The sequence below is a fragment of the Nycticebus coucang genome, chromosome 12 (genome assembly GCF_027406575.1).
Source record: "Nycticebus coucang isolate mNycCou1 chromosome 12, mNycCou1.pri, whole genome shotgun sequence".
Lineage (NCBI taxonomy): Eukaryota > Metazoa > Chordata > Mammalia > Primates > Lorisidae > Nycticebus > Nycticebus coucang.
Genome location: NC_069791.1, coordinates 97,136,556 through 97,154,147, shown reverse-complemented (window position 1 = coordinate 97,154,147; position 17,592 = coordinate 97,136,556). Strand labels below are relative to the sequence as shown.

The following is a 17,592-nucleotide window of genomic DNA, read 5'->3' as shown; positions in this document are numbered from 1 at the left end:
ATACAGGGAGTCCCCAGTAGTGAGCTGTTGCTTCCTGGTGACCTTGCACCAGAGCTAAAGCTCTACTTAGTGACAAGTCCTCAGCCGGAAAACAGGCTGGGGGGTGGGAGCATCTACAACGGTCAGGATCCTCTGACCAGTACCAGCATGCCAGAAGGTTGGGGCATGGGGAAGGCTTTTATTATTCAGCAGGGCAGGAGGGCAGGAGTGGACATGTAGGGGTGGCTAATCCTGGAAGCGGTTAAGCAGTGCACAGGCCTTCTTCTCAAGGAGCTCTGAGATCTTCTTAACACGCTTCTCACTGGCGGCACGGATGTAACTGCCCGAGTCCAACACAGCCACGCCGTCACGCACCTCACCCATAATGACCAGTGGCCCGTCGCCTACTGTCACATTGGGGCAGGGGCAGGCCCAGTCCATGCCTCTTAGTGTCACCTCCAGGTACTTGGTGCCCAAGAACTTGAGACCCATCTTGTCATCCTTGAGTACATCGTCCAAGGCTACACGGGCAATGCCACCACCAGCAGCTTCGGGCTCCTCCAGCACCTCAGTGAGCCGCCCCACTATGGCAAAGTCACTGCGGCACAGGCTGGAAGCCAGCTTGCTCCGGAAGCGGCAGGTGCGGCAGGGGGGTGTGCGGGGCACAGGGCAGGCATCCTCGCAGCTCTCACGGCTCTCAAAGTTGTTGCTGTTGCCCTCACAGCCACTGTACACGAAAGGGTGGCACTGCTGCAGCAGCGGGCTGTAGGCCCAGCGCGGCTCCCAACCCTGGCAGGGGCCCTGCACAGCGGGCAGCACACAGGCATCGCCAGGGCCTCGGGTACAGGCCTGCTGGCATGCCTCATATGTTTCAAAGCCCCGGGCAGCACCATCACAGCCATGGACAGGGAAGGTCATACAACCACCCCGCTGAGGGTCAAAGTGCCAGAGGACACGGTGGATGTTGGTGGGGTTGGTGCAGGCCTGTGTGTCTGGCAGGCACTCAGCTGGGGCTGGGATGCTGGGGCCCCTACTCCTGGCCGGCTCCCGCTGGACCACAGAGAGTGGGAAGTCAGCCCGCAGCAGGCCGGCCGCATTGCGCGCAGTGCAGGTGTACAGGCCAGCATCCTCGGGCCGGGCATTGTAGAGCACCAACTGCCCAATGCTGGTGACAACCACGTTGCCGTACATCTGGTCAGGGCGCATGATCAAGTTCTCCCGCTGGTGGCTCTGCTTCTCCCAGGTCACGGCAGGTGGTGGGCGGCCGCTGACATCACAGTGAAGGCTGGCGGTGCCCCCCACCTGCACTGCCTGTGGGGAGGGGCTGCTGTACAGGGCAGGTGGGACAGGGGCAACTCCAGGTGTTGGGCGAGCAGTGGTTTCAGGCGGCCCTGGGCTGCTGGGTGGCCAGCTGAGGACATGCTTGCAGGGCACGACGTGGAGGTGAAGACCACGCAGGCAGGCCTCAGCATCCATGTAGCAGCGGTTGTAGTAGGTGAGGCCATCCGAGGCACAGGTGAAGCTGGGCTCCTTCTCACAGCGATCTCGGCAGCGGCACACAGGCTGCCCATCCCAGATGTCACAATCAGAACCCTGCTGTGGGCACACAAAGCCTTCGCAGGAGGCTGTCATGGCAGGTGCAGCTGGGCCCCCATTAGGGAAGCGGGCTGCCACACAGCTTTGCAGCCCACACACGTTGGTGCAGCACTTCTCAGCAGCTGCACAGTCCTAGGGAGTGGGGGGTACTTCAGCAGGAACCCTAACACCTTCCCAGCCCTCCCCCAGGGGTATTCACACCTGCATCAGGGCAGGGGTGAGCCCCCTGTTCTGTGCTCTGTGGTTGTAGCCAATGACTATCTCTCCCTGGGCCTCAGTTTCCTCTCTGAAAAGCTGAGGAAGTTCCCTCCATCTAGCACAACCAGTTACCATGCCACATGTCATCTCCTGTAACCTCACTAAGTCCTTAGACACCCCCAGGTGGTTGCATCATGTCCATCACAGAAATGAGGACACTGAGGCCCAGTGAGGGTGTGCCATGTTTGCCTACCACCCAGGCAGTGCAGCCCCACTGCTTTGGCCTCACAGACTGCCTGCCCTGCCTGCTCCTTGTAGGTCAACATCTCTGCTGGCTTAGGCCAGGGCAGTGCTGTGTGAGGGTCTGCCAGCCTGGTCAGAGACCTGTGTCTATGCTGCTATTCAAAGAACAAATGGTGTCCAGAGTGGAAGGGGTGGGTGTGGCGGGCAAGAGATAGCTGAGGGAGCAGGGAATAGGCTCTTGCTCTTTAGACAACTGAGGGCAAATGTCCCCCGGGACCCTCCTGCAAGAGGGGGTGGGAGAGAACAGCACAACAGCCCAGCAGAAAAGTTTGGCAAGCCCAAGAATAAAGCAGACTTAGGGTTGGGGTCACCTCAGAGAAAAGGGCCAGGGGTCTGGACTTCCCCAGGCTGGCCATGTCCAAGCCCCAACACTCCCAGCCCCTACCATGCTCACCTGGTCCTGACTGCATGCACGCTCGCAGGTGCTCTGGGCATCCACCCACAAGTGAGGGCTGAGCTGGTTGGGGCACACACCCGGGTGGTTCCCAGGCCCTGGTAGTAGGCCAGCCCCTGAGGTCAGCCCCATGAGGAGGAGAGGCAGGAGCAGCCGTTGGGTGGGCATGGGGGACGCTGGGCCAGGGGACTTGAGGGGCTGCGTGGGCCCCACGGAGTGCAGCCCCCACAGGCATCCGCCCTCCGGCCACTCTCTGGGCACCCTTCTGGCTCCTGGGGCTGAAGCCCACACAGATGCTTGTCCCAGTGCCCAGACAGGTGAGTTCCAGGGTCTCTCTGTGCTCAGTCGGTCCACGTGGCCTGGTCCCGCTGTTCCAACTAGTGTGGCGTTCCAACTAGTGTGGCGGCTTCTAGGCCCTGGTCAGGGCAGGACAGGGATGGGGAGGGGCAGAGGATTGGGGAGGGGCCAGAGGCCCAGGAGCACAGAGCCACTGGCCAAGAGGGTCACTGTGGGGCGGAGAGGGGTGAGGAGGGGACGCTGTAACCTGAGCCCCTCCCTCTATATGGGGTTCTAGAAGGAAGGGCCAGCTGGGGTCAAAGTCTTCTTGAGGACCCTCCCCCACAGCTCAGGAGGGAGGGGGCAGGGCTGGCAGATCTCAGCTTTTATTCCTGACCTCTGGGGACCCCCTCAGGCTTCCATGCAGTGGGGGTGGACAGGCACAGGCTCCTCATCCCACCACCAGCTAAGGCAGGTCTAGGCTGGCAAGTGTATCTGTGAGACCAGGTGAGCCATGGGGACTCCACACATAGCCCAGCAGATGGTGGCAGGGTGCTCTGTTCCTTTTCTGGGGAAGATTCCACAAGTTTCTTCATGACCCTGAGGGGTCACATGTAACAGTGAGTCTTGGGGTTGAATTTCATCTCCTGGGTTGAGGCCTTTGCACATAGCCTGCCCCTCCTCTGCTGACTGGGGTGGGGGGTGGGGGTGCTTGACAAAGAACATGTCTTTGCATTCCCATAGACCCCCACCCCTGAAACTGGGGCTCCTGGCTCAAGACTCTGTACCGTCTGGGCCCTCCCTCAATGGGCAAAGGCATGTACAGAAAAAGTGAGGCCCCACAGCTGCCCACAGGGATAGTCCACATGCTCACTGACCACATGGATGCATCCATCCCATGGGCTGCCTAGCCCTGGAAATGTGGCTCATGTGGAACTGCACCCTGAAAAGAGTTAGTGTCCTGGAAGTTGCTCCCAGAACACAGATGCCCTGGTCTCTCCCTGCCCCCAGCTGGCTGCCAGCAAGAGCAAGCATCCCCCTCCAGCCCAGCTGCAGAGGCCCCTCCTAGTGTGGGGGGAGGGCAGGGGTTGGCCCAGCTCTGCTGAGATCACACAGAGTAAGCAGGACAAAGGGCCACCCAGAATCTACCCTTCCAAACCCTTCTGCAGCTCTAGGGGTGTGGGGCCCCAGGGAATGATGTTCTTGGAGACAGGGTGGAAAATGTCCCTATTACCCTGTATCTGACTTTCTATTCTTTTTTTTTTTGTAGAGACAGTCTCACTTTATGGCCCTCGGTAGAGTGCCGTGGCCTCACACAGCTCACAGCAACCTCCGACTCCTGGGCTTAAGCGATTCTCTTGCCTCAGCCTCCTGAGTAGCTGGGACTACAGGTGCCCGCCACAACACCCGGCTATTTTTTGGTTGCAGTTTGGCCGGGGCCGGGTTTGAACCCGCTACCCTCGGTATATGGGGCTGGCACCTTACCGACTGAGCCACAGGTGCCGCCCCTGACTTTCTATTGTAACAGGCAGGATAATGAGCCTGGTCTGGTCAGAACAAGACAGAGGGCTACCAGGCACCATAGTCTCTGTCTAACAAAGGAGTCAGGGCTGAGGCGGCCCCCAATAATGTGAAGATGAGAGCAGCTGGCCAACCCTTGGCCATGGCTCCCTGCAGGTAGTAGGGCAGGTGCTCACAATAGCCTTGCAGCCAAGGAAGGGCTATCGAAGCCAAAGGTTATAGTCCTGAGTGTGCTGGTCCACATCAGCTCTGACTGCATGGCAGCCCCATCCTCTGCACATCCTGTCAGCACACAGCTTTCCCACTGAGGGTGGCAACCCTGGGTCCTGGCTCTTGGCGGTTCTTGAAGCTGTGGTAGACAGTCCACCCAGGCCATGTGCTGCTGGGGTTCTGGAGAGAGATTAGCACAGGGTGGACTGCCCATTGTTGGTCCAGCTGGTCTGTGAAACATGGTGTTGCCTGTAGCCAGGCCCGGACACCCTGCCCATCCACAGCCCTCACTGGGTCAGTTTTGGGATCAGTTTGGCAGGTGCAAGGCAGTGCTGGCCTGGCCTTATTCCACCTTTACCCACCACTGGCCAGACAAAATTAGACTGATTTGCACAAAACATGGCAATCACAGCTGAATTACATTTACTGTACAAAGAACTAAGCAGTTCAGAAAGAACCCAGGAATGGTACAAGTGTCAAACAGCAGCAAGGTAGTGTTGATACCGTGAATGTAAGACCACCCAGGCCCTCAAAGTCCCTGTGATTCTGTTCATAATTCCAAAGAAAGGGGCCCTGTGGGCAGCAAAAGATAAATGTGTCCAGGAGAGGGGAAGATGATGGGGCCAAACTGCCTCTGCCCAACCCCACTGGTGGTCAGGCCTAGAGCTAGGGTCCCTGGGAGCTGTTGGAGGGGTCACCTGGCCAGGCTCCCTTGTTCATCTGGTAGTTCATGGAGGCCATGGCCCTGCATCTTCATGTCTGCCCTAGTGACACTCACCACAAGACTGTCTCTGAAACGTGCACTGTGGAGAACCCTGTTGAGAGGGGCAATGGCCTATGTAGGGCTCCTTCTGCACACTGGCCCTGCCTATGGCTGGGGAGCCCAAGGGCAGGAGGTAGAGCTGAACGCCAGTGCAACCCTCAGTGGGGTCACCAGGCCAGGCTGGGCCGATGTAGTGGGGTAAGGGAGAGTAATCACAGGTGACCACACCCTCAGGCCACTAGGGCTGGAGCAGCTCTGAAGGAATGGTCAATGGCTTTCAGAGGAAAAGCCTCCTCCAGGCTGGGGGTCCTTGCAGAGAAGTGTAGCACCCAGCACTGTAGCCCACTGCATGGACAAGGCCACTGTTCCAGGGGGTGTCATTAAGAAACAGGTCAGAATGGTTTCAGTGAAATGTGACCTCACGGGCAGAAGGGCAGCGACAGGTAAGCAGCAGCTAAGGGGACATATCCGAGGTCAGTGAACAGAAGCTGCCAAGAACAGAAGGCTGAACGGAGATGCCCAGGGGTCCAGAGACCACGTGAGACCCATAGGCCACAGCCCCATCAAGTATTTACAGGTCTACAGATAGGTCTGCATCTTCAAGTTAGAAAGATGCTGATCTCGGTTTTGTGTAGTCAATGTCACCAAAGGTGTCAAATGATAGCAAGAAGCTTCTCAACCCCTGTGTGAGGGTCCTGTGGAGTGACAAAGGTGAGGGATCCTGAGTGTACCCTCCACCTCCCCTCTCCAGTGAGTCACCTAGGCTCTGATGCACAGGAATGACACCCAGAAGCTGGTAAAGCCACCCCTACCCAGCCACCAGAGCTCCCAGAGCTACACATGCCCCATCTGTTTCCCACTGGTTTCTGAGAAGCCCCAGCCCCAAGAGTTCAGAGGATTCCAGCTATGATGGCTGACTCCTTCCTGTCACTGCCTCAAATCTCCTCTTGCCCAATCCCATTCAAGCTCATCCCCTGGCTGATGTAGCCACGAAGAGGCAAGCTTGCCATGTGGCTGCATAAGAATTCCCTCCCCTTAAAAATGTACAAAACAGGTGAAATGTTCTCAATATAAATAAAAGAAAGGTGAGCCAGGCTCCATCCTGGCCTGGGCCCAGGCAGCCAAGGAGTCCTGGGTTTGTTTTGGACAGATCCTGTAGCACCAGCAGCCCCACTGCCCTATAGGCCCACTGAGCATGCTCTCTCTGCGCACCCCCTCCTGCACCTAGCTCAGGTAGGGAGGAAACCCCAGTCTTCCTGGGCAGGCCTGTGTGGCTAAGTCTTCCCTGCATGCAGCACTGGCCCAGTGTCCGGCCAGGAGCATCTGTCCGCAAGCCCTTTAAGTCTGTACAGGGCAGTACAGCTGGCTCTGCTAGGAGATCTTGCAGTTGCTCCTGGAGCAGTTCTGGGGCGGGCTCTGTGGAGGGCGGATGGACTTGGACCTCTTGAGGCTGTTGCCTTTGCTGCTGCCACCCCCAGCCCCACTGGCCAGGGAGTAGGAGCGCCCATGCATCATGACAGCGTTCATGCCGTTGGCCATGGAGAAAGACTTGAGGTGGCTCTTGATGGTGACTGGCAGTGGGAGCTTGTCGATGAGGTGCACAGGGGTGCAGGAGACGATGGCACGGCAGCAGAGGTCCTGCAGGCTGAACACTGGGGGTGGGCAGAGGGGTCAGCCTGTGGGAAGGGGCTGGGCAAGGCGGGGAAGCCCCAGGCAGGGAGATCAGGGTGAGTGGCCTTTTACCACCACACAAGCAGGGACGCCTGGCTGGGGAGGTCTCAAAGCTCCTTGGAAGGGTCCCTGGATACCTTCTTCTCCTGCTTTTCTTTTTTTTTGAGACAGAGTCTCAAGCTGTCACCCTGGGTAGAGTGCCATGGTGTCACAGCTCACAGCAACCTCCAACTCATGGGCTTAAGTGATTCTCTTGTCTTAGCCTCCCAAGTAGCTGGGACTACAGGTGCCCACCATAATGCCTGGCTAATTTTTTTGTTGTTGTTGTAGTTGTCATTGTTGTTTGGCAGGCCCGGGCTGGACTCAAACCCGCCAGCTCTGGTGTATGTGGTGGCTGGCTACCTAGCTGCTGAGCTACAGGTGCCGAGCCTTTTTTTTTTTTGAAACAGTCTCACTCTTGCCCTGGGTAGAATGCCACCGTGTCATCATAGCTCACAGAAACCTCAGACTCCTGGGCTCAAGCCATCCTCCTGCCTCAGCCTCCCAAGTATCTGGGACTATAAGTACCCACCACAATGCCTGGCTAGTTTTTCTATTTTCAGCAGAAATGGGGTCTTGCTCTTGATCAAGGTGGTCTTGAATTCCTGAGCTCAGGCAATCCACCTGCCTCAGCTTCCCAGAGTGCTAGGATTACAAGGGTGAGTCACCACGCCTGGCTACTTTTCCTGCCTCTACCCTAAAGCCATGCACACTGGGAAGTGCCTGGGGAAGGGACTCACTTCCAGAGGCCAGCTATGCCCAGCCCCTGGCTCAGAACCTGAAGCTCCTGACAACCCTAGGAACTTCCTGGAGCAAGTGGGTTGTGTAGATAGCTTTTCAGGCCGCGGTGCTCTGGCAGCCACTACAGTTTTGGCTGGATTTTAAGTCAATTGAGCTAAAGTCTGCCAAGTGTGAAAGAGGTGCTCCATAATGGCTGGGGAGCCAGGTTCTGCCAGCCCAGGGCACAACCAGGCTCTATATGGTTCCCCTTAAGAAAAGAGGGAGAAGCCAGGCGTGGTGGCTCACACCTATAATCCCAGCATTTGGGAGGCCGAGGCAGGTGGATTGCTTGAGCTCAGGAGTTTGAGACAGCCTGAGTAAAAGCAAGACCCCATCTCTACTAAAAATAGAAAAATTAGCCGGGTGTGGTGGCTGGCACCTATAGTCTCAGAGGATCAACTGAGCTCAGGAGTTTGAAGTTGCTATAAACTATGACACCATAGCACTCTAGATATGGCCACAGAGAGAGACTCTTGTCTCCAAAAAAAGAAAAGGAAAAGAAAGGAAGGAGGGAGAGAGTGGTACCTGGGGGAGCTTAATCTTAAGGAGGATGAGATTGGGCGGTGCCTGTGGCTCAGTGAATAGGGCACCGGCCCCATATACCGAGGCTGGTGGGTTCAAACCCAGCCCCAGCCAAACTGCAACAAAAAAATAGCTGGGCATTGTGGCAGGCGCCTGTAGTCCCAGCTACTCAGGAGGCTGAGGCAAGAGAATCGCCTAAAACCCAAGAGCTGGAGGTTGCTGTGAGCTGTGATGCCACGGCACTCTACCAAGGGTGATAAAGTGAGACTCTTATCTCTAAAAAAAAAGGAGGATGAGATTATGACCCAGTCCTCTGCCCAGCAAGGAGGTAGTCAGCCCTATCAGGAGGCAGCACAGAGTTGACAACACTGTTCCTGGAGGGAGCTAGCCATGAGGGTTTCTGATCAAGGGTGAGGCATGAAACGTGGCACACACACAAAGCTGCAAAGCTGTGAGCATGGCCCTCAATGATCACCTGACAGTGAGCATCTATCTGCCCACATCAGCAACAATGGGACCTCCCCACCCCCAGCAAAGCATGTGCAGAACAGGCCACCTTGTTGCAGCACCGTGATGGCTCAGGGGCTTGGACTGGTAGCCAAGACGGCCTCAGCCCTTAAAGAGCCACCCTTTCCCTCTGTCTCTGCTCCCTACTCTCTTCCCAGTCACCAGGGCATCAGCCAAGGGACCTGCCTGAACCTCCCCTTGTGGTTTCACTGCCCCTATCAGCCTCACATGATCAGGGCAGCTCTAGCCCCAGCCCCACCTCGATTGGGCCTCCAGATCTTCTCCATGCCATGCCGCATGAGCACGATGCGTGACAGCTCCGTGAAGGACTCGATGACGTTGAAGTTGCACAGGGGGCTGACCTCAAAGAAAGTCATGCAGTTCTTCTCTGCATAGGCACGTGCCTGTTCTGTTGGGACTTGCCGCTTGAAGGCCAGGTGCAGACGGTTCCCAACCAAGATCCGGGGGACCCCAGGCGCATGCTTGGGGAGGGCACAGAACTCAGCAAAGGCACGATGGCAGGACACCCCTTCCCCTTGGGTAGCAGGCAGGACCCTCACTGGGTTCTGAGATTGAGATTAGGGGGCGGTAGGAGCAGTGGGGTAGGCCAGGATGGTGCCAACCTCTCCAGAGCTAAGCTGGGAGGCAGAGCTCCGGGCTCAGATGCCACCATACACTGGAAGGTTCTTCCAGTGTGGGACCTATCCAGGCCACAGGAAAGACAGTAGGTAGGGCCCCCCAATCCTCCCCAAGGGCCAGAGCCCAGGCACCTAATCAAGCTCCATTCCCTGGGGGGGTCCACAGACCCAAACCCACCTCATCTATCTCCTTGATCCAGCGGTCAATGCCATCAAAGGACCAGCGGTTGGTGATGTCGTATACCAGGAGGATGCCCTGCAACAGACTCAAGGAGGTCACCCACATGCACATCTGGGCTTAGGCCAAGGCGGCACTTGCGTGGGTGGAGGTCTCTCAGTTCCCAGCACCTGGCAGATTTCCTGGGTCACCAAACGTGGTGGGCAGAGACCTGCAGCAGCCTTCCAGCAAAGGAGGGCAGTAGGAGGGATCCTCCTCCATCTCAGATGGCATCTTCCTTGCTAAGTGGGGACTGCTGCCTGGTATCACAGATGCCACTGCCCCTCCCTCCTCTTGACAAATTGGCTGGGTCAGAAATGACATTTTTTCAACTTCTTTTCTACAAGCACATAAGTATCACCTTGCAATCATTTGAAAACCACGCAGGCCAAGAGCCAAACCATGCACATCCAGATCTGTTGTGTGGGGGCTACAGCCCCTGGCCTGGGCAGGCAGATGAGGGGCCTGGCCTCCTGGGGACATCAAGCCTGATGCTGCAGTTATGGAAGTCAAGTCCATCAGTGAACTCTGCCCTGGGGGTACCTGGGGCAGAGCTGAGTGGGGACATCTCTGAGTTTTCCAATCCAAAACTTGCAGAACAGAATGTCAGTCACCCTGAAAGCAGTTTTGTAAAGCTCCCCTAGCCAGGCAGAACAGGATTAGCCACGGGGCTTTCCCGCCACATCCCTTAGAGACCAATTACTCAGAGCTCAGCTCTGGGCTGTTTCCATCTGCCCTGAATATTGCACAGTGACACTGTTGTGGGTTCTCTGGAAGCACCACGTGGGCGCACACTGCTAGTTACTCAGCCACATCTCCCCCCACATGCCATCTCTTGGCCTCAAACTTTACCCTAAAGGAGGCTCAGGAATCAGACCCTCCACCTAGCCTGGGCTCACGCTACTCCAGGCTAACGGAAGAAGCCACCACATAATGGAGGCAAGAGAAAAGTGCAGCTGTAATCCCAGCACTTGGGAGGCCGAGGTAAGTGGATTGCCTGACCTCACAAGTTTGAGACCAACCTGAGCAAAAGCGAGACCTTGTCTCTAAAAAAATAGCCGGGTGCTGAGGCTGGAGCCTATAGGTCTAGGTACTTGGGAGGCTGAGGCAATAGAATCACTTTAACCCAAGAGTTTGAGGTCGCTGTGAGCTAAGATGCCATGGCACTCTATCAAGGGTTACCAAGTGAGACTCTGTCTCAAAAAGAAGGGAGGTAGGGAGGAAGGAAGTAAGTTAGGAGCTGAGACTGAAGGAAGCAGCCATGGTCCATCTCAAAATTAGAAATTTTAAAGTTTCTTTTTTCTTTTTTTGTAGAGACAGAGTCTCACTGTACCGCCCTTGGGTAGAGTGCCATGACGTCACACGGCTCACAGCAACCTCTAACTCTTGGGCTTACACGATTCTCTTGCCTCAGCCTCCCAAGCAGCGGGGACTACAGGCGCCCACCACAACACCCAGCTATTTTTTTGTTGCAGTTTGGCCGGGGCTGGGTTTGAACCCGCCACCCTTGGCATATGGGGCCGGCGCCCTATTCACAGACCCACAGGCACCACCCATCCTCTTTTTTTAATTGTTAAATCATAGCTGTGTGTATTAGTGCAATCAAGGGGTACAATGTGCTGGTTTCATATACAATCTGAAATATTCTTATCAAATTGTTCAATGTAGCCTTCATGGCATTTTCCTAGTTACTGTATGTAGGCATTTGTATTCTGCCTTTAGTAAGTTTCGCCTGTACCCATTCTATGATGCACTGTAGGTGTGGCCCCACCCATTACCCTCCCTCTAACCTTAAAGTTTCTTAAAACCATCTTTTTGGGGGTTGGGGGTCACAGTGGACGACACACCTTTTGGGGATGGGACATGATTATAAGAGGGTCTTCACCTAACAAAAGCAATCCATGTAACCTGGTTCTTTGGACCCTCAATGAATCTCCAACAATCGAAAAAAAAAAAAAAAAACACCAACCATCTTTTGATTTCTGTAGTCTTAAGGATAGCTCTCAGGTCTTATTAAGACAAAGGTCAAAATGAGTAATCCTTAGTCCTGCAAGCTCCTTCAATTAGGATAGGCTTTGCTTGGAGCTGGGCAGCCCCGGAAGCTGGGAGGAATTCCTGGGAGGCAGGAAAGAGACCCACCAACTCAAACTCCACAGCCAGAAGCCAGTTGGTGTGGTATAAAAGGTAAACTTTAAGATAAATAAATACACCCCTGAGAGTCAGCCCTGCAGCTCAGGGCACAGTGAATGAAGCTCTCTCATGTATAACCACGATAAAGCATCATGATATAGTCTGCTCTCTAATGCTCAGCACAGCGTTGTTCACAGAAACACAAACACACAAATTAAGTATCTCAGTAAGTTGAGGAAAACACACCATGTACACAGAAGCATACTTTAGAAATCTATTTGGTGATCATGGGAAAATTCAGGATAAATTCTGAGGTGAAAATCCCAAACATTATGTACATGACTTTTTAAAAATAAAGGTGTAAAAGAGATATAAACATATAATACATGACACTAAAAAAGGTTAGATGGGCATGCAACAAATGGTGAAAAGACAGGGGGTGATTTTTAGTTTTTTTTTTTTTTTTGTAGAGACAGAGTCTCACTTTATCGCCCTCGGTAGAGTGCCATGATGTCGCAGGACTCACAGCAACCTCCAGCTCTTGGGCTTCCGTGATTCTCCTGCCTCAGCTTCTGGAGCAGCTGGGACTACAGGCGCCCGCCACAACACCTGGCTATTTTTTGGTTGCAGTTCAGCCGGGGCTGGGTTTGAACCCACCACCCTCGGTATATGGGGCAGGTGCCCTACTCACTGAGCCACAGGCGCCACCCGATTTTTAGTTTTTTATGTTGACCTGTATGTTCTGTGGTAAACACTGCTATTCCCGTGATATTTGAACACTAAGGCAAGTGAGCAGAAGGCCATTTCTTGGTTAGTCTGGAAGCATGTATCTCAAAGAGGCAGAACAAAGGGCAAATCAACACTTCCACATTCTATATTTAAAAACATAATATGGGCGGCACCTGTGGCTCAGTGGGTGGGGTGCCAGCCCCATATACTGAGGGTGGTGGGTTCAAACTCGGCCCAGGCCCCAGCCCAACTGCAACAAAAAAATGGCCGGCGTTGTGCCGGGCGCCTGTATTCCCAGCTACTTGGGAGACCGAGGCAGGAGAATTGCCTAGGCCCAGGAGTTAGAGGTTGCTGTGAGCTGTGAGACACCACGGCACTCTACTGAGGGCAATAAAGTGAGACTCTGTCTCTATAAAAACAAAAACATAATACATGCTCCTTTTTTTAAAACACAAACTAGTATTCTAGGGCATAAATTAATACCAGCTCTCCCCTGCACATACCAGTACCCACCCAGGAGTAACTGGGTAGCTAGTATCTGCCTGTCTGCCCACTGACAAGTGCATGCTGGTATCTTAATCATACTTACTCAATTTTAAGGTACATCTTGTATCATCTATACAAAACTCTGTTTTGTAAAACAGATCAACCTTTCTGTCATGAAGGATGGGTAGCCCCAGGACAACACCCTCCCTGCTACTAAACCAGCTGACTCCCAAACTCTCAACTAATGGGACAGCACATCCCACTGACCCAGCCACAATGAAGACACCACCAAACTTGACCATACCCCTCCTTTCCGAGCCCCAGGGACTCACCTAGTGGGTGGCATGGGCTTTTACGAAGGGCCACCTCAGACTCCATCAACAGAAAACACTCAAACACAGTCCACAAAGTGAAGGAAGCCTTTGGCTCTTTAGTGGAATGTGAAGGGACTCATGGTACAAGCTTCAAGACTGCCATTGTAGGACAGGCGACAAAAGTGAGAGGGTGGCCAATGAACTCTCTTAATGCCATTTGTAAGACACAAGCCCTCAGGGAACCAAGGCCTCACCACTCTATTTTTTTTTTATTTAAGAGACAGAGTCTCACTTTGTCCCCCTCGGTACAGCGCCATGGTATCATAGCTCACAGCAACCTCCAACTCTTGGGCTTAGGCAATTCTCTTGCCTCAGCCTCCTGAGTAGCTGGGACTACAGACACCCACCACAGTGTCCGGCTATTTTTTGTTGCAGTTTGGCCGGGACCAAGTTTGAACCCGCTACCCTCAGTATATGGGGCCAGCGCCCTACTCACTGAGCCACAGGCGCTGCCCACGGCCTCTCCACTCTTAACAGAAAATCAGGCTCTGCACTTGCTCTGGGGGCCTCCTCATTGCTAATCACCACAGAAAGGACACAGGTCAGGATTCCAGGGTAAAGCAAATGCTTAGCCAAAATGGCCAGAGGCCCAGCTTCCCAGCTCAGGTGTTTCATTGTTTTTCCCGTGGGCAAGGCCCACGGGAAAAACATCCATGCCCAGACCTAAGACTTGTACCTAGGGTTCATAACAAGTTCCTCTTATCCAGAAAATGACAACAACTAAGAAATTCCAGATTTTTTTTTTGTTGTTGTTTGTTTGTTTAGCAGGCTCTGGCCAGGTTCGAACTCACTAGCCCTGGAGCATGTGGCCAGCGCCCTAACCACTGAGCACTGGCACCCAGTCAGAACTTCCAGAATTAACAAAGCAAAACAAACAAAATAACCGGTTGTGCTAGACACTTTGGTGACAATACAGATATGATAACACACAATCTACTTTCCAAAAAACTTACAGCCTAGCAAATATAGAACTTGTGAGATGGATTTTTCCCAGTTCTCATGTCAATGAACAGGTATTACTGCCCGTGATCTGTTCCTCCCTCCTTGTTCTGCAGCAGGGGACACTTAACAGCTGGGCCCTGCCAGGTGCAACTTCTTATTTGCCTTTCTCAGTATTTCCAGATAATCCTTTGTTATCACAGCCCAAGATAACTGCCCTCCTTTGTTTGTTTTTACTGCAAGAAAGTAAAGTAATACATTTTTTGGTGTTTTTTTTGTTTGTTTTTGAGATAGAATCTCACTTTGTGAGATACCCCAGTTGAGTGCTCTAGCATCACAGCTCACAGCAACCTCAAACTCTTGGCTCAAGTGATCCTCAGCCTCCCAAGTAGCTGAGACCTCAGGTGCCCGCCACAATGCCTGGCTATTTTTAGAGACAGGGTCTCACTCTTGCTCAGGCTGGTCTTGAACTCCTGGACTCAAGCAATCCACCTGCCTTGGCCTCCCAGAGTGCTGGGATTATAAGCATGAGCCAACATGCCTGGCAATATGTTTTAACTGTAGAAAAATTAGGAAATAATAGCCGGGCGTTGTGGCAGGCGCCTGTAGTCTCAGCTACTCGGGAGGCTGAGGCAAGAGAATCGCTTAAGCCCAGGAGTTGGAGGTTGCTGTGAGCTGTGTGATGCCACGGCATTCTACCAAGGGCCATAAAGTGAGACTCTGTCTCTACAAAAAAAAAAAAAAGAAAGAAAAATTAGGAAATACTTAAAAGCAAAAAGAAGACAATAGATAACCTTTTTTGCAGATATCAAATTGTGCCCACAGTTCCTTCTCTGAAAGACAGAAAGGGGCCCCTGGAACACACTCTGTGTACCTGTGCTTTCTCTACCTGCCATGCTCCGTGTCAGCTCTCATTCTCCACAGTGGTCTCAGGGTTGCAAGGACTGCTGTAGTCTTCCCCTTGAGCTAACCTCACTGTGGCAATAGAAGCAGTAGTGACTCTGCTGGCACTTCAGAGTTCTCCTGCCACCTGACTATCTGAAATTTGGCTACCCAGGTGCACCTGCTGAGCAAAGGAGCCCAGGAGTTGGGAGCCCCTAGACCAGTGGTTCTCAACCTTCCTAATGCCATGGCCTTTTTTTTTTTTTTTTTTTTTTTTTTTTTTTTTTTTTTATTTTTGGCTGGGGCTGGGCTTGAACCCGCCACCTCCAGCATATGGGACCGGCGCCCTACCCGTTGAGCCACAGGCGCCACCCGCCATGGCCTTTTAATATAGTTCCTGTGGGTTGTGACCCACAGGTTGAGAACCACTGCCCTAGACCATTCTGCTCCCTTGAGATGAATCCCCAACATTTCTGTGAGAACTCCCAGTACAAGATGCTGCCCTGCCCAGCCTTGGAGTCCTCTGCCTACCCTCAGCAAAGGAGACAGCAAAGAGCTGACACTATACTACAGTATAGAAAATCAGGGAAAGATGCCTTTGCAAGGGGACAAAGCTCCACAAACAGTGGGCCATGAGCCTGCTTAGAATAGACCTACCTTGAGCTAGAAACACAAAACACATACCTGACTTTATCCCCGAAGGCATCCAGACCCCAGACCTAAGTATGACCTCTGGTCCTGCACGAGGAGATGCTGCCCTAGGCTAAGCAGGTTGCCTGAGGGTGCAGTCTGACCCTTGAGGGTCTCATCTGGCTCTTCTAGAAGTCTCTGTGCAGCACAGACAGGACTGACCTTCATTCAAACCCTCAGCAATCTGTTCACATGGGTTTCGACTACCTACCAGCCTTCTGTTCTCAGAATCACATATAAGCATATCTGGTGGGGAGCACAGGGGACACAGAAGGTAACTGAGTGTGCCCTCACACTGGACATAGGCCCATGCACACATGGCCCTGAGTGTACTGCAGCATACTCGCCCTGCACAGGACCACCCTTTTTGGGTGCTCTCCCCCAGGCAGCCCAGGGAAGCCCCCTGTATCCTGCTCTTTGCTGTCACTGGGCCCTTTTCCTGTCGGTCTGCTATAGCCACTCATACAGAGCCTTCTTCAAAGCTTCTAGTCTGCAGCAAAGAGTCCTGGAGCATAGTCCAGCTCCAGCCATCCCTGGGAGATAGCCAGACCCTATCCCCAACAGCCTTGCAACTCAATATGTGGGAGTTCTGAATAGACAAATGGGGAAGCCAACATTGGCTTCCAGTGAAAACGGAGAATGAACTGCATTCCACAGCTCGGGAAGGATGTAGGGCCTCACTGGGCTCAGGGCACACCCTTGAGTCACTCAGATGATCACTGGCCATGGCTATAAGGACAGCAACAGCCTATGTGGGGATGCTGAACACAGGCACGTCAGGAGCCCTGGTGCCCCCTGTGCACACAAGGGTCTGGGGAAGGGAGGCTCCAGAGTTCAGAGAGGGCCCCAGGAAGGCATGCCCTTCCCCCAACAAGAACGGGCTATTGAGGAAAACTTCATGTTGACATGTCAAAATATCCTTAGAAAGGCACAAAAGGAGGGGGCGGCACCTGTGGCTCAAGGAGTAGGGCACTGGTCCCATATGCCAGAGGTGGCGGGTTCAAACCCAGCCCCGGCCAAAAAAAAAAAAAAAAAAAAGGGCACAAAATGCTGGGGGTCTTGGCAGGGTAATGAGGAGAATCATGCACTTAGAAGACAAAAGAAGCTGCTGGTCTCACCTGTGCGCCCCTGGAGTAGGACCTGAAGATGGTACAGAACCTGCCCTGGCCTGACGTATCCCTGGAACACATGGGGGAAAGGTATCAGGATAGCCATGGCTGTGGACCCTCCAGCGTTCACACTATGACCTTTGTGGGAAACTTGCCATGAACACCCTGGGGAGGGTAGATGGAGGAGGCCATAGCAGGCCAAGAAGGCTATGGAGAGGCATCTGCACAGACACTGGCACCAAGCTGGCAGGCTCAAAGGGGCCAACCTCCATCCACCTGCTGAGTAAGCCCCCCACAGGGGCCTGAGAGCCCTAGGAGATCATCCTGCCAGGCTGGACAACTCCAAACCTGAGGGAATTTATGCCTTGACCGTTAAGTTCTAGGAAATGCTCTATAATGGGAAGCAGGCAAAAGGCAAGGGGAAAGGAAGCACAGCCCCACTGTAATGGAAAAGGCTTCTGTGGGCAAAAAGGGAGGTGGACTCCACCAGAACTAGACTCCTTGGGCTTTCTGGGTTTTGCATCATGGAGCACAACCTACTCCACATTTACACAAGGTCTACTTAAATGGCTATTCCAAGTGAAACATACACAGGACTCTGTCCTCCCTTCTTAGGTTCCCACTCCCCGCTGCCCCACT

At 53.6% G+C, this 17,592-nt stretch overlaps 2 protein-coding genes across 3 annotated transcripts in view; both read right to left on the bottom strand.

Moving 5' to 3' along the window:
- Positions 1 to 127: 127 nt before the first annotated feature.
- Positions 128 to 2,638, bottom strand: WFIKKN1 (WAP, follistatin/kazal, immunoglobulin, kunitz and netrin domain containing 1). Its single transcript, XM_053556508.1, has 2 exons — positions 2,471 to 2,638; positions 128 to 1,707 (listed from the first exon to the last, which is right to left on the bottom strand). The coding sequence occupies exons 1-2, from the start codon at positions 2,636 to 2,638 to the stop codon at positions 226 to 228; spliced, it is 1,650 nt and encodes a 549-aa protein (XP_053412483.1). The 3' UTR covers positions 128 to 225.
- Positions 2,639 to 4,829: 2,191 nt separating this feature from the next.
- RAB40C (RAB40C, member RAS oncogene family) overlaps positions 4,830 to 17,592 on the bottom strand; it is a 40,164-nt gene continuing 27,401 nt past the window's right edge. Inside the window, exons 4-7 of one of the 2 annotated variants that reach the window (XM_053556914.1) lie at positions 16,963 to 17,023; positions 9,576 to 9,653; positions 9,019 to 9,241; positions 4,830 to 6,929 (exon numbers count right to left, since the gene is read on the bottom strand). In XM_053556914.1, the coding sequence (XP_053412889.1) occupies positions 6,208 to 6,929; positions 9,019 to 9,241; positions 9,576 to 9,653; positions 16,963 to 17,023 (1,084 nt within the window). In that variant the 3' untranslated portion in view covers positions 4,830 to 6,207. The remainder of the gene's footprint in view (positions 6,930 to 9,018; positions 9,242 to 9,575; positions 9,654 to 16,962; positions 17,024 to 17,592) is intronic. The other variant, XM_053556915.1, reaches the window with a different exon arrangement.

Coding starts and splice junctions, on each gene's coding strand:
- WFIKKN1 (XM_053556508.1), bottom strand. CDS start 2,638: ATGCCCACCCAACGGCTGCTCCTGCCTCTCCTCCTCATGGGGCTGACC. Junction 1,708..2,470: donor GTGCATGCAGTCAGGACCAG/GTGAGCATGGTA, acceptor CCCACTCCCTAG/GACTGTGCAGCTGCTGAGAA.